The 14,463-nt window shown below is 35.8% G+C and overlaps 1 protein-coding gene across 2 annotated transcripts in view; it reads right to left on the bottom strand.

The window, feature by feature from the left end:
• Positions 1–887: 887 nt before the first annotated feature.
• The window catches only part of LOC131411002 (cytochrome P450 20A1), a 53,369-nt gene continuing 39,793 nt past the window's right edge, over positions 888–14,463 (bottom strand). For both annotated transcript variants that reach the window (XM_058549643.1, XM_058549642.1), the window contains 4 exons: positions 14,182–14,293; positions 12,912–12,976; positions 1,371–1,460; positions 888–1,238 (listed from right to left, as the gene is read on the bottom strand). In XM_058549643.1, the coding sequence (XP_058405626.1) occupies positions 1,088–1,238; positions 1,371–1,460; positions 12,912–12,976; positions 14,182–14,293 (418 nt within the window). In that variant the 3' untranslated portion in view covers positions 888–1,087. The remainder of the gene's footprint in view (positions 1,239–1,370; positions 1,461–12,911; positions 12,977–14,181; positions 14,294–14,463) is intronic.

The raw sequence follows: 14,463 nt of genomic DNA, 5'->3' as shown, positions 1-14,463 counted from the left end.
TTTTGAAATAGGCCCAATATTTCTTTGCTTACCAGTAAGACTGACCATTTTTCTAAAAGTTTATTAGCTGTTTCCTCCTGTAAAGGCTGTGTACTCATGTCTTTTGTCCATTTATCTATTGTATGTTTTCTTACCAATTTGTATGAGCTCTTTAAATGTAATAAGGATATTATCCCTGTCTGTCATATATTTTGCAATACTTTCACCCATCTTTGTTTTCTTTTTTTTTTTAATTTGGTTTTGGTTTTTGCTTAGTGCTCTCTCATTTTTTAATCATAAGTTCATTATGTTTAGTATATGACATAATAATAAATAATAAATTTAGGAATTCTGTATTCTCCACAAATGATAGTTAGTGGAGTAGTATAGTGCTGCTAAGATTTCCAGCAAAAAAAAAAGACAAGCCTCAATCTTAGCTTGTCACTTAGGAGGGACACTTCGAAACACATTAAAAAGCAACTATATTATTTTCCAAATGATTCAGAACTGTTCAAAATCACGAGCCTTGTGTAAGTCATGAAATGCACACTACTGTCTGGAAAGGCATAAAAATAGCAAATACAATGCAGGCTACCCAGTGAAGTGCTCAAACCTACTAACAATGATTAAATACAAACCAATTTATAGTCAGAGAATAAAAATACTAATCCAAGGCATAAAATTATGGGAAGTCCTTTTGTTTTCCTTTAAGGTGATTTATTGGAAGTACATAAAGGAATTAGGACTATATTTCTCTTTTATGAATATTCACAAAATATGATTCACCAAAGTGTGCAAAATAACTTCTCTCTTCCAGAATATTAATTTTAGAGATCAAACTAAGCAAAAGAATATGAATATAATTGCACAGAAAGTGATAAAACAAAAAGTAAAAGTAGAAAGCTTCCCATTAAAACAATCACTATATTGATGCAATAAGTATAAATGTATATCATGCATTAAGAAAATCTGATATACAAAAATCCAAATTTACATAATGAAGTACTAACAGGTGTTTATATTACACAACAATACTTGGTTTATAAAAGGAGTAAATACAGATTTTCTACATGGTCATTTTCCGCAACAAAGCTAAGTGTATAAAATTTTAATATCTCTTTGAGACAGTGATCCAAGCTTCTTCCTTGGATGACGTTACCAGTTCATACTTAGTTTCAATAACTTGTCCCTCCACAGAGAGTAGGTGCAGTCTCCTCATCAATACACTCAGAAGTACTGTGGTCACCATATACGCAAACCTAGTCAGGAAGAAAGTCAACTGGTTACTGAAGTTAACAACTGGATTGCTCATTCTCATCAACAGTGATCATCCAATTATAAGTACAAAGTCTGGCATCTGTCCTTTCACTTTACTCTCTTTATCATCTCACCTCAACTCTGGGCATTCCTGTGGGCCTGAGAATCCAAGCAAGGAGAAGGTCTTCACTACCAATTCATCATCAAACCGGTCTGGATCAAACCTAGAGAGAAGATGTGGGGCCAGTCACAACAGAGCTCCACTAGCATTTTATATATTTACACTGTCAGAACACAGGGATGGAATAAAGTTTAAAAACTACTGAAAACAGAAACTACTGTCACATTATATTTAAATTTCACCTATTATGATGTTCCCAAATTACTGAACACATATTTAGTCTCTTTCTGCTTACTTTATTATTTCTAAACAATAGATGCAAAATACAGTTCTCTGGAACCAGCAAGGAATGAAATTGTAACATCATCATTTACATCATTTTATGAGATATAAGGATAAATCATATAAAACCACATAATGCATATTTAAATTTAAGAGTGTTCAAAATATATGTTACATAAAGTCATCTGACCAATGTGAGGCATTTTACATTGCCTCTTCAATTAAAATTTATTTCTTAAAATTGAAGACACCAGACTTAAAATTATATTCATCAATTACATTATACCCGGATTATTAATAAGTGAGGAAAATGAAGAGGCTAAGAAGGGTTTTTAATTGTACCGAGTTTCACTCTGTAAAAAGTTACTGGATAAATGGATATTTTACACAAAACAACCCACTCACCATAGAGCATAAAAATTCCTCTCAAAAACAAATGTTTTTAAAAGATCTAAACTCTACTATGAAGGAAAAAAAAGAATTCTGCTTTCCTTTTGTTTTAAAAAAGTGTAAATTACCTTTTCAACTTTTGAAAATACTATATTTACATAAACAATCCATAGAAAAATTATATCAAATTTAATCACATTTTCCTTTCATAAACTATCTTGAAAATTGAGACCCTAAATGTTTACCTGAAGATATCTACGTATTTTCACATTAAAAGATAGAATCAAACTTGATTTTTCCAATTATTTTATAAAATATCTCACAATTTTAAGGGTTAAAAATAAAATAAGGGCCGGCCCTGTGGCTTAGCGGTTAAGTGCACGCGCTCTGCTGCTGGCGGCCCGGGTTCGGATCCCAGGCACGCACTGACGCACCGCTTCTCCCGCCATGCTGAGGCCGCGTCCCACATACATCAACTAGAAGGATGTGCAGCTATGACATACAACTATCTACTGGGGCTGTGGGGGGAAAAAACAAATAAATAAAATTAAAATAAAATAAAATAATAAAATAAAATAAATAAAATAAAATAATAAAATAAAATAAATAAAATAAAATAAAATAAAAAAAAACCCAAAATGAAAAACAGATAATTTAATCTCAAATACTGAGGGGGTTTTTTTGTTTATTTTTATTTTTTCAGCTTTCTGGAAGTATAACTGACAAATCAAATTATAATGTATTTAAAGTGTACAATATGATGATTTGATGATATACGTACACCTTGTGAAAGGATTCCCACCCTCAAGGTTAACACATCCATCATATTACATAGTTAACATTTTTTGTGTGTGTGGTGAGAACACTTAATTTCTACTCTCAGCAAATTTCAATTATACATTATAGTATTACCAACCATAGTCACCATGTTACACATTACATCCTCACACCTTATTCCTCACACCTTATTCATCTTACAACAAACTTACAAGTTTGTGCCCTTTTACCAGCCATTCCCTATTTTCCCCACCACCGCCCCCCCCGTCCCGCCCCCCCCCCCCCCGCAACAACCATGCTACTCTGTTTCTAAGTGTTAGGTTTTTTTTTTCAAATATTACACATATAAATGATATCCCGCAATATTTGTTTTTCTCTGTTTGGCTCATTTCACTTAGCATAATGCCCTCCAGGTTCATCCATGTTGCACAAATGGTGGGATTTCCTTCTTTTTTAGGGGCTGAATAACATTCCACTGTATATATATACATCATCTTCTTTATCCATTCATCTGTTGACAGACAGCTAGGTTGTTTCCATAGTTGTAAATAATCTGCAATAAACATGGGAGTACAGCTATCTCTCTGAGATAATGATTTTGTGTCCTTTGGATATATACTCACATGTGGCTTTGCTGGATCATACAGTAGTTCTCTTTCTAAGTTTCTGAGGAACCTCCATACTATTTTCCATAGTGGCTGTACCAGTTTACATTCACACCAACAGTGTACGACGGTTCCCTTTTACCCACATCCTTACTAGCATTTGTCATCTCTTGTCTTTTTGATAACAGACATCCTAACAGATGTGAGGTGATCTCACTGTGGTTTTGAACTGCATTTCTCTGATTAGTGAGATTGAGCATCTTTTCATTTACCTGTTGGCCATTTGTATGTCTTCTTTGGAAAACTGTCCTTTGCTCATTTTTTAATTGAGTTATTTCTTTTTTTGCGATATTGAGTTATATGAGTTCCTTATATATTTTGGATATTCACCTTGTATCAGATATGTGGTTTGCAAATATTTTCTCCCATTCTGGAGGTTCCCTTTTCATTTTGTTGATGGTCTTCTTTGCTGCACAGAAGCTTTTTTAGTTTGACGTCATCCCACTTGTTTACTTTGACTTTTTTTGCCTTTGCTTTTGGTGTCAAACCCAAAAAATCATTGAAAGACCTATATAAAGGATCTTACCCCCTAGGTTTTTCTTCTAGGAGTTTTGTTTTTGTTTTTTGAGGAAGATTGGCCCTGAGCTAACATCTGTTGCCAATCTTCCTCTTTTTTTTTTCTTTTCTTTTTTCTCCCTAAAGCCCCAGTAGATAGTTGTATATCCTAGTTGTAGGTCCTTCTAGTTCTTCTATGTGGGACGCCGCCTCAGCATGGCTTGATGAGCGGTGAGTAGGTCCACACCCAGGATCCGAACCGGCAAACCCCAGGCTGCTGAAGTGGAACTCGAGAACTCAACCACCAGGCCAGCCCCTCTTCTAGGAGTTTTAGGGTTTCAGGTCTTACATTCAAGTCTTATTCCATTTTGAGTTGATTTTTGTACATGGTATAAGATAGGGGTCCAGTTTTGTTCTTTTGCGTGTGAATATCCAGTTTTCCAAGCACCACTTACTGAAGAGACTATCCTTTCCCTATTGCATATTCTTGCCTCCTTCGCTGCATATTAATTGACCATATATGCATGGACTTATTTCTGGGCTCTACGTTCTATGAGTCTCTGTGTCTCTGATCTATCCGTCTGTTTTTATGCCAGGACCACACTGTTTTGATTATTCTAGCTTTGTTTTACAGTTTGAAAGCAGGAAGTGTGATGCTTCCAGCTTTGTTCTTCTTTCTCAAGACTGCCTTGGCTATTCTTCATCTTTTGTGATTGCATGTGAATTTAAGGGTTGTTTATTTCTGTGAAAAGTGACATTGGGATCTTGATAGGGATTGTAATGAACCTATAAATCGCTTTGGCTAGTAAGGACATTTGAACAATATTAATTCTTCCAGTCCATGAACACAGATTATCTTTCCATTTATTTGAGTCGCCTTCAATACTTTCATCAATATTTTACAGTTTTCAGTGTAGAGAGCTTTCACCTCCTTTGTTGAATTTATTCCTAAGTATTTTACTCTTTTTGATGCTATTGTAAATGGGATTGTCTAAATTTTTCTGATAGTTTGTTGTTCGTGTATTGAAACACAACTGATTTTTCTATTATTGATTCTGTATCACGCAACTTTACTGAACTCATTTATTAGTACTAACAGTTTTTGGTGGAATCTTTAGGCTTTTTTTATATATAATGCCATGCCATCTGCAAACAGAGATAATTTTACTTCTTCCTTTCTGATTTAGATACCTTTTATTTCTTTTTCTTGCCTAATTGCTCTGGCTAGGACTTCCAATACTATGTTGAATGAGAGTGGTGAGAATGGGTATCCTTGTCTTGTTCCTGGTCTCAGAGGAAGCTTTCAGCATTTTACCCTTGAGTATGATGTTAGCTGTAATAAACGTGATACACGACCTTTATTATGTTGAGGCACATTCCTTCTATACCCAATTTGTTGAGGTTTTTATTATGAAAAGATGCTTAATTTTGTCAAATGCTTTTTATGCATTTATTGAGATGATCATATGATTTTTATTTTTCATTCTGTTAATATGGTATATCACATTTATTGATTTGCATCACAGGAGTAAATCCCACTGGATCACGGTGTATGATCCTTTTAATGTACTACTGAATTTGGTTTGCTAATATTCTGTTGAGGATTTTTACATCTATGTTCTCTAGGGATACTGGCCCGTAGTTTTATTTTCTTGTAGTATCCTTGTCTGGCTTTGCTACAGGGTAATGCTGGCCTCATAAAATGAGTTTGGAAATGTTCCCTCCTCTTCTATTTTTTTGGAGGAGTTTAAGAAAGAGTCGTATTAATTCTGCTGTAAATGTTTGGTACAATTCACCAGGGAAGCTAACTGGTCTTGAGTTTTTCTTTGTTGGGAGGTTTTTGATTACTGATTTGATCTCCTTACTAGTAATTGGTCTGCTGAGATTTTCTATTTCTTCATGATTCAGTCTTGGTAAGTTTTATGTTTCTAGGAACTTATCCATTTCTAGGCTATCTAATTTGTGGGCATATAACTGTTCATAGTAATTTCTTATTATCCTTAGTATTTATATGTTATCAGTTGTAATGTTTCTTCTTTCATTTATAATTTTATTTGAGCCTTTATTCTTTTTTCTTAGTCTAGCTAAAGGTTTGTCGTTTTGTTTATCTTTTCAAAAAACCAGTTCTTAGTTTCACTGATCTTTTTCTATTGTCTTGTTAGCCTCTATTTCATTTATTTCCGTTCTGATATTTGTAACTTTCTTCCTTTTACTAATTTTTGGCTTTGTTATTCTTTTTCTAATTCCTTGAGGTATAAAGTTAGGTGGTTTATTTGAGATCTTTTTTCTTAATGTAGGTGTTTGTTGCTATAAAATTACCTCTTAGAACTGCTTTTGCTACATCCTGTAAGTTTTGGTATGTTATGTTTGCATTTTCGCTTGTCTCAAGATATTTTTTTATTTCCCTTTTGATTTCTTCTTTGATCTTGACCCACTGGTTGTTCAGTAGCATGTTGTTTAATCTTCAAATATCTGTGAATTTCCCCATTTTCTTCTTGTAATTGATTTACCATTTCATACGGAAGTTTTTTTGGTTACTTAATTAAAAAAAAGCAATGTTTTTTCCAGGATTTTGAAACATGTAATCAAAAAAGAATCTGGCTTTTTAAAAGTTAGGTTTACAAACTTGACACACTCTTAATACTAGCAATTATCTGTTTATACACTAAGAAAATAAAGTCTATGAAGACATCAACATTTAAGAGTTCATTATAAGCTACAGCACTTTGCAAATAAGAATCCAGTTTAACTGTAACAAACCACTGTGAGCAAATTTAAATATACAAAAATATTAGTTAAATACAATTCTCTGCAAATATACATTATATTTACAGCTGTTTTTTCAGTGAGATTCTTCCTGGGTTTTTCTTCCTCCTTGTGGTCAGAAAGATGCTTGATATTATTTCAATCATCTTAAATTTATTAAAACTTGTTTTGTGGCCTAACATGATATATATCCTGTAGAACGTTCTATGTACATGTGAGAGGAATGTGTATTGTGCTACTATTGGATAGGATGTTCTGCATATGACAGTTCCATCTGGTCTAACGTATAGTTTAAGTATAATGTTTTCTTATTGATTTTCTGTCTGGATGCTCTATCCATTGTTGAAAGTGGGGTACTGAAATCCCTATTATTGTATTGCTATCTATTTCCCCCTTCAGATCTATTAATATTTGTTTTATTAATTTAGGTACTCCAATGTTAGGTGCATAAATATGTACAATTGTTATAACCTCTTGATGAACTGACCTCTTTATCACCATATGAGGATCTTCTTGATCTCTTGTTACAGTTTTTGGCTTAAGGTCTATTTTGTCTGATGTAAGTTTAGGTAACCCTACTTTATTCTGGTTTCCATTTCCATGGGACATCTTTTTCCATCCCTTCACTCTCAGCCTGTGTGTGTCCTTATAGCTGAAGTGAGTCTCTTGTAGGCAGCATATAGTCAGGTCTTGTTATTTTATCCATTCAGCCACTCTATGTCTTTTGATTGGAGAATTTAGTCCACATACACTTAAAGAAATTATTGATAGGTATGGATGTACTAATGCAATTTTGTTTTCTAGCAGTTTTGTAGTTCCTTTATTCTTTTCTTCCTCTTTTGCTCTCTTCTTCTGTGATTTCATGATCTTCTGTAGTGAGATGCTTTGATTCCTTCCTCTTTATACCTTGTGTACTTACTATAGATTTTTTCTTTGTGTTATCGGGAGGATTACATAAAACGTATTATAGTTATAACTGTCTATTTAAAGCTGATAACTTAACTTCAAACACATACAAAAGCTCTACATTCTCACATTCTATCCTGACATTTTATGTTTCTGATGTCACATTTTTATATCTTTTTATATTGTGTACCATTAACAAATTATTATAGTTTTAGTTATTTTTAATGCTTTTGTCTTTTAACCTTTATACTACAGCTATAAGTGATTTACCCACCACCAATACAATAGTATTCATGTTAAGTATATATTTACCAGTGAATTTTATACTTTCATATCTTTTTATGTTACTAAGTAGCATCTTTTTGTTTCAGCTTGAAGAACTCTCTTTAACATTTCAGCTTTTGTTTGTCTAGAAAAGTCTTTATCTCTCCTTCAGCTCTGAAGGACAACTTTGCCATGCAGAGTATTCTTGGGTGGCAATTTTTTTTGTTTCAGCACTTTGAATATATCATCCCACTCCTTTCTGGCCTGCAAAGTTTCTCCTCAAAAATCTGCTGATTGTCTCACGGAAGTTCCCAAGGTATATAACATATTGCTTTTCATCTGTTGTTTTTAAGATTCTCTCTTTGTCTTTAACTTCTGACAATCTAATTATAATGTGTCTCGGTGTGGGTCTCTTTATTTATTTATTTTTTTGTATGAGGAAGATCAGCCCTGAGCTAACATCCATGCTAATCCTCCTCTTTTTGCTGAGGAAGACCAGCTCTGAGCTAACATCCATTGCCAATCCTCCTCCTTTCTGTCCCCCAAAGCCCCAGTAGATAGTTGTATGTCGTAGTTGCACATCCTTCTAGTTGCTGTATGTGGGACACGGCCTCAGCATGGCCGGAGAAGCGGTGCGTCGGTGCGCACCCGGGATCCAAACCTGGGCCGCCAGTAGCAGAGCGCGCGCACTTAACCGCTAAGCCATGGGGCCGGCCCGGTGTGGGTCTCTTTAGATTCATCTTCTTTGGTACTCTTTGGGCTTCCTGAATCTGAATATCTGTTTCTTTCTCCAGGTAGGGAAGTTTTCAGCCATTATTTCTTTGAATCAGCTTTCTCTGCCCCTTTCTCTCTCTCTTCTCCTTCTCAGACATGTATAACGTGTACATTGGTCTGCTTGATGATGTCCCATAAGTTCCTTAATCTATCTTTACTCTTTTTCATTTTTTTTCTTTTTGCTCCTCTGATTGAATGAATTCTACTGCCCTGTCTTCAAGTTCACTGATCCTTTCTTCTGCCTCATCTAGTCTGCTCTTGAACCCCTCTATTGAATTCTTCAGTTCAGTTACTGTATCCTTCAGCTCTGTGATTTCTGTTTGGTACTTTCTTATATTTTCTCTCTCTTTGTTGAAATTGTCACTTTGTTCATGCATTGCTCTCCTGACCTCTGTGAGCATCTTTCTGACTGTTATATTGAATTCTCTATTGGGTAAATCACTTATCTCGATTCCAGAACAATCAGTTTCAGGAGAGTTATCTTGCTCTATTGTTTGGAACATATTGCTTCATTTCTTCTTTTTCCATGACTCCCTGTGTTGGTTTCTTCCTATCAGATAAAACAGCCACCTCTTCCAGTCTTGACAGCAGTCTTGTGTAGAAGATGAACCTTACTAATTAGCCTAGCCCAAGCTCCTATCTGCCTCTCAAACCTTTGTGATTGTCCAAGCTGCTGTCTTTGTTCATGGAGGCTCCCAGTATGAAGGTATGCCAAGACCTGTCAGTGTCCAAAGAGAGAGGACCACAGTCAGCACCTAGAGGCAGGCTGATTAGAAGATGGACTGCCAAAGCAGAAGCTGAGAAAGTATGTAGTTTAACCCCTTCCAAGGAGAAACTGGGAGATGGGTGTTTTGTCTGTTCCCTCTGTGCTGAGACTGGGTGTACAGCCACAGGGGGTGCTCCTACACTCATTTGAAAACTGTTTCTTTGTTTGCTATACGGTCTTGTGGTCGTGAATGCAAGTCCTGCTGGTTATCACATGTAGGTGATGGGGGTCCATCCCTCAGTGGCAGCCGTAAAAACTGAACTGCTAGATGTATGGACAAGCTCCTTCCTGAGAGGTAGTGGCAAGTTGGCTTTATTGTTGGGGCAAGGAGGAGGAAGAAGGCATGAGAAGTGCCCATTAGCTATTTCAGGCTCTGGGGAAGATCACAGTCAGCACCTAGATGTGCAGTAATTAGAGGCCAGACCCTCAGCCAGCAGCTTGTGAGGTATGCAGTCAAACCCCTTCCAGAGAAAGACTGGGAGATGGGCATTTTTGCCTGGTCCCTCTGCATTGAACCTTGGGGGCTAGCTACAGTAAGTACCTGCTTGCTCGTTAACAACTGCTTCTTTGTTTTCTCTAGTACTGTGGAACTTATGAATGCAAGACCCTCTGGCTATCAGAGCTAGGTGATTTGGGGCATATCCCTTGGATGGCAGCCATACAAGTTGGGGCACTAGATGTGTGCACAAGGGACATGCTGACAACTTGGTTTTATTGTTGGAGTGAGTCAAGGGAGAAGGTGGGGGACGTGCCCACTGGCTCCCCCAGGCTCCAGGGGGATCAGAGCCAATACCTAGATGTGTGCTAAAGAGAAGCTGGACCCTCAGGCAGCAGCTTGTAAAGTATGCAGTTAACCATCCAGGGAAAGACTGGGAGATGGGCATTTTTGTCTGCTCCCTCTGTGCTGAGCCCTGGAGGAAAGCCATAGAAAGCACTCATGCTCCCACTGTGCTCCCATTAAGAGCTGCTTTTGTTTGCTACAGTCCTGTGGGCCTCATGAATGCAAGCCCCAACAAGCCCTGATGGCTTTCAGAGCTAGGGTTTTGGGAGCCCATCAATCAGGTGGGAGTCTTCAAGGTTGGGGCAATAAATGTGCAGTATAAACCCGTTGGTCCTCAGGGAGAAGCTAGGAGTTTGGGGTTCCCTCTCAATTGTATGGCACTATGCTGGGGGTGGGGTTTATGTCAAGAGTATGTCTTAGCCTTTTCTACCCGTTTCAATGTATCTTCTCATTTGCCCAATGTATAGGAGTCACTCAGCTACTTTCCGGATTTCTCTCAGAGGAAATTGTTCCCTGTGTAGCTGTACATTCAGTGTGTCCACAGGAGGAGGGAAATTCAGCAGCCTTCTATCTCACCATCTTGGTCCCAAAAACCCATACTGAGGTTTTTGATGTTTGCCTTATTCTTTTCAGCTGAGAATATTATTTTAGTCTGGTTTTTAAAGCTGATAATATTTCATCATTTAGTATAGAGTAACTTTTACATTATTATCCATTTAAATCATAGAATTTGACCCAGGGTTTCTTGCTCTGAAACATTGCCAATATGGTAATAGTAATAATGCAAATGCATTTATTTTTGTAAATAAATCATATCTAGACATTTTTCTATAGGGAGAATAAGTTAATGTCAGTTACTCAAAAAGAAAACTTATAAACACAATGAACTATCACTACCTACCTATTAGAACAACTAAAATAAAAAATAGCAATTATAGGTAATGTTATTGAAGCTGCAGAGAAGCTGAATCTCTCAAACACTGCTGGTGAGAATCTCTGAAAAATAGCCCAGCAGTTTCTTGCAAAACTAATCATGCACTAACCATATGACTCAGCAATCACACTCTTGGGCATTTATCCCAAAGAAATGAAACCGTATGTTTACAGAAAAACCTGTACCCGAATATTCATAGCAGCTTCATTCATAATAGCAAAACACAAGAAACAAGCCAAATGTCCTTCAGTGAGTGAAAAGTTGAACAAACTCTGGTACATCCATACAATAGAACACAACAGAATACTATTCAGCCATAAAAAGATATGCAACATAGGATGTTGACAATTGGTTAATTATCTCTATGGGGTCTATCTCAGAGCTCTGTATATTTTTGTTACTGTGAACTGACTCTCAAGGATCATCACAAGGTGCTGACAAAAATGACTCTCTGGGGGCCGGACCGGTGGCACAAGCGGTTAAGTGCGCACGCTCCGCTGCGGCAGCCAGGGGTTTGGATCCTGGGCGCGCACCGACGCACCACTTGGCAAGCCATGCTGTGGCGGCATCCCATAGAAAGTAGAGGAAGATGGGCATGGATGTTAGCTCAGGGCCAGTCTTCCTCAGCAAAAAAAGAGGAGGATTGGCAGATGTTAGCTCAGGGCTGATTTTCCTCACAAAAAACAAAAAAAAATGACTCTCTGGACCTTTCACAAGGAACGGGTAAGGAGGTACCCGACTTCAGAAAGCATTTCCTTAGCATATAATATTATTACTAACATTTCCTAAATTTGATTACATTTGAGTCCTGCAAATGATTTCCACATCTTAGCATATATTCTTTTCAGTATTTTCAATTTGTAACCTAGATTCTCTGAGTGTGTTGAAGATAGGAATAGTGTCAAAAGTTCCAGCAAAGTTCTTGTATTTTTCATATTACACTTAAAATTTATCAAAAACTTGGCCTTTTTCCACATGAGAATTTTTTTTAAAGATTTTAAAATTTGAAATTTTAGGTTTTCATAATTATAAGCATACATTTTTCCACCAATTTACATCTGTTTCATTTGTTAATAGATTTCGTTTAATATCATTGTAATATAAAAACTAAAACGATAGGAACACTTAATAAGCCCCATCCTTATCCTCCAGAAGTAGGTTTCCTAGTATTTCAACCACGCTACAAACTTTTCCCCCCTGCATTTCACACAGCTGTCTTAACCCAATCAACTCAGTATATAATCTGCTTCCAAGGCAGTAAATCTTAACCCATTTCTTTAAAGCAAATTTCACTAGATGCCTCTAGCAGGCAGACAACAGTAGCTTTGTTCTTCATCTTTCCCCTCCCTTGCCATCCTCAGATATAACACAGATATACACATCTATTTTCTGAATTTGACTAAAGAGCTTAGTAATTGAGACCAACAGCAGGAAAACAAAGAAACTGCATAAGCAATACCTACTTACCAACAAAAGAATCCCAAAATTCCATTGACATTAAAGGATAGCTGTATAGACCAGGTAATTAAACAGATCGTAGGATAGAAGTGGTAATAGGAGAGACAAAGAGCAGCAGATAGCAGATTAATGAAAGAAAAAGTAGTGAGTAGAAGCCATAAAGGGAAGGTAATGGCTTTCTTTTGTTGTAACATTGTCACATACTGAATTTTCTCCTCAAAACTTAGAAAAGGAACGCAAAACATGCAAACACATAAGAATCAATAATCACAAAGACAATTGCAGATATTTCATACTTGTGTGCTGATGGCCAAGTACTGGGATCCTGAAGTACCACACCAAGGGCATAAAGGACAAGGGTCTGCAAAAAAAATTACCCTAGTTAATCAAGGCCTAACAGAGACAAAATGACTCCCAGAGAGCCAACTCGTCCTACATGCTCTTTTAATGAATACAAAACAAAAATATAAAATAAGGGTAGAAAACAAAGACCGTTACTTTGCTGATCTTACAGTGGGGAAGGCCTCCCTAAGCATGTCACAAAATCTGGAAGCCATAAAGGAATCACAGACTTAACTACATAAAAATTAAAAACAAAACAAAATAAAATATACCATAACCATCAGTGAAAGATAAAAACAGACAGGAAAAAAATATTTGCCATATAACTGACAGCGTTAGTATATATAATATACAAAAAGTCATATAAGCTCATTAGAAAAAAGAGTGAGTTACAAGCAAATAATTCACAAAAGAAGAAATAGAAACTGTTAATATATGTATGAAAAGTTTGTCAATCTCTCCAATGATCAGAGAAAAATAAATTAAAATAATGTGATAATTTTTCATATAAAATTCACAAAATATGTAAAAGATTTATAAATCCAGAGGTGGTTAGGATATGGACAGAAAAAGCATTTTCATACATTGTTGCTAAAAATATAAACTGCCTTTTAGAGGGCAATTTAAATTGAACATACATATGCACTTTGACCCAAAAACTCCATTTCTAAGGCTCTACCCAATACCTGTACAAGATATAATTTGTAATAAGAAAAAAATGAATGTTAGCCTAAATTTCCATCAATGGGACTACTTAAATAAATTATAGTACATTCATACAAGGAAATACTATGCATCCATAAAAAATAATGAGTTGGATTTGTATCAAGTGCCAGTTATATTAACAGCCATGATGCATGCAATAAAAGAAGAAAATTAAAGGACAACATACGAAGAGAAACCTTTCACATATAAATTCGGTTTTTAAAATACATACATATGTATGTGTATACTCATACACACAGAGTAATATACAAACACAGAAGATCTACAGAAATACATACTAAAGTATTAACAGTAGTACTAATGGGGAAGGGAGCCTTTCTTTTATATTGTTTGAACTTTAAAACAAGCACATATTATTTTGTCATTTAAAACAATTGTGTTTTTGATTTAATAATAGGTAGCATTTATTGGACACTTTAAACAATAAAATTTAAAAATATACACTAAAAGAGTTGAAAAGAATAACTGAATGAGTTAAATATACCAAATGTTTCCTACCTCTCTAGGAATAATAAATTTGTCAATCTTTCCTTCAATATCTTGAAGCCGAGCAGAAACTGGGGTCAGTTTGGCAGCCCGAACAGTTTCACAAAGCACTTGCCGACAATATCTGTTTTAAAAAAATTTTTGGAAGATCTTTACTTTGGAAGAGGCAGTTTGAAAGGTACATACATTTTAAAATGTCATTCAACAACTTTCATAACCTTCCTAATTTGAAACAATCACATCATAATTCTTATTTGCTTGAAAAAAGATATGTTATATATTAGAGATATATAA

The sequence above is a fragment of the Diceros bicornis genome, chromosome 10 (genome assembly GCF_020826845.1).
Source record: "Diceros bicornis minor isolate mBicDic1 chromosome 10, mDicBic1.mat.cur, whole genome shotgun sequence".
NCBI classification, from domain to species: domain Eukaryota; kingdom Metazoa; phylum Chordata; class Mammalia; order Perissodactyla; family Rhinocerotidae; genus Diceros; species Diceros bicornis.
Note: the sequence above shows the minus strand (reverse complement) of the source record. Positions and strands in the feature narration are given on the sequence as shown.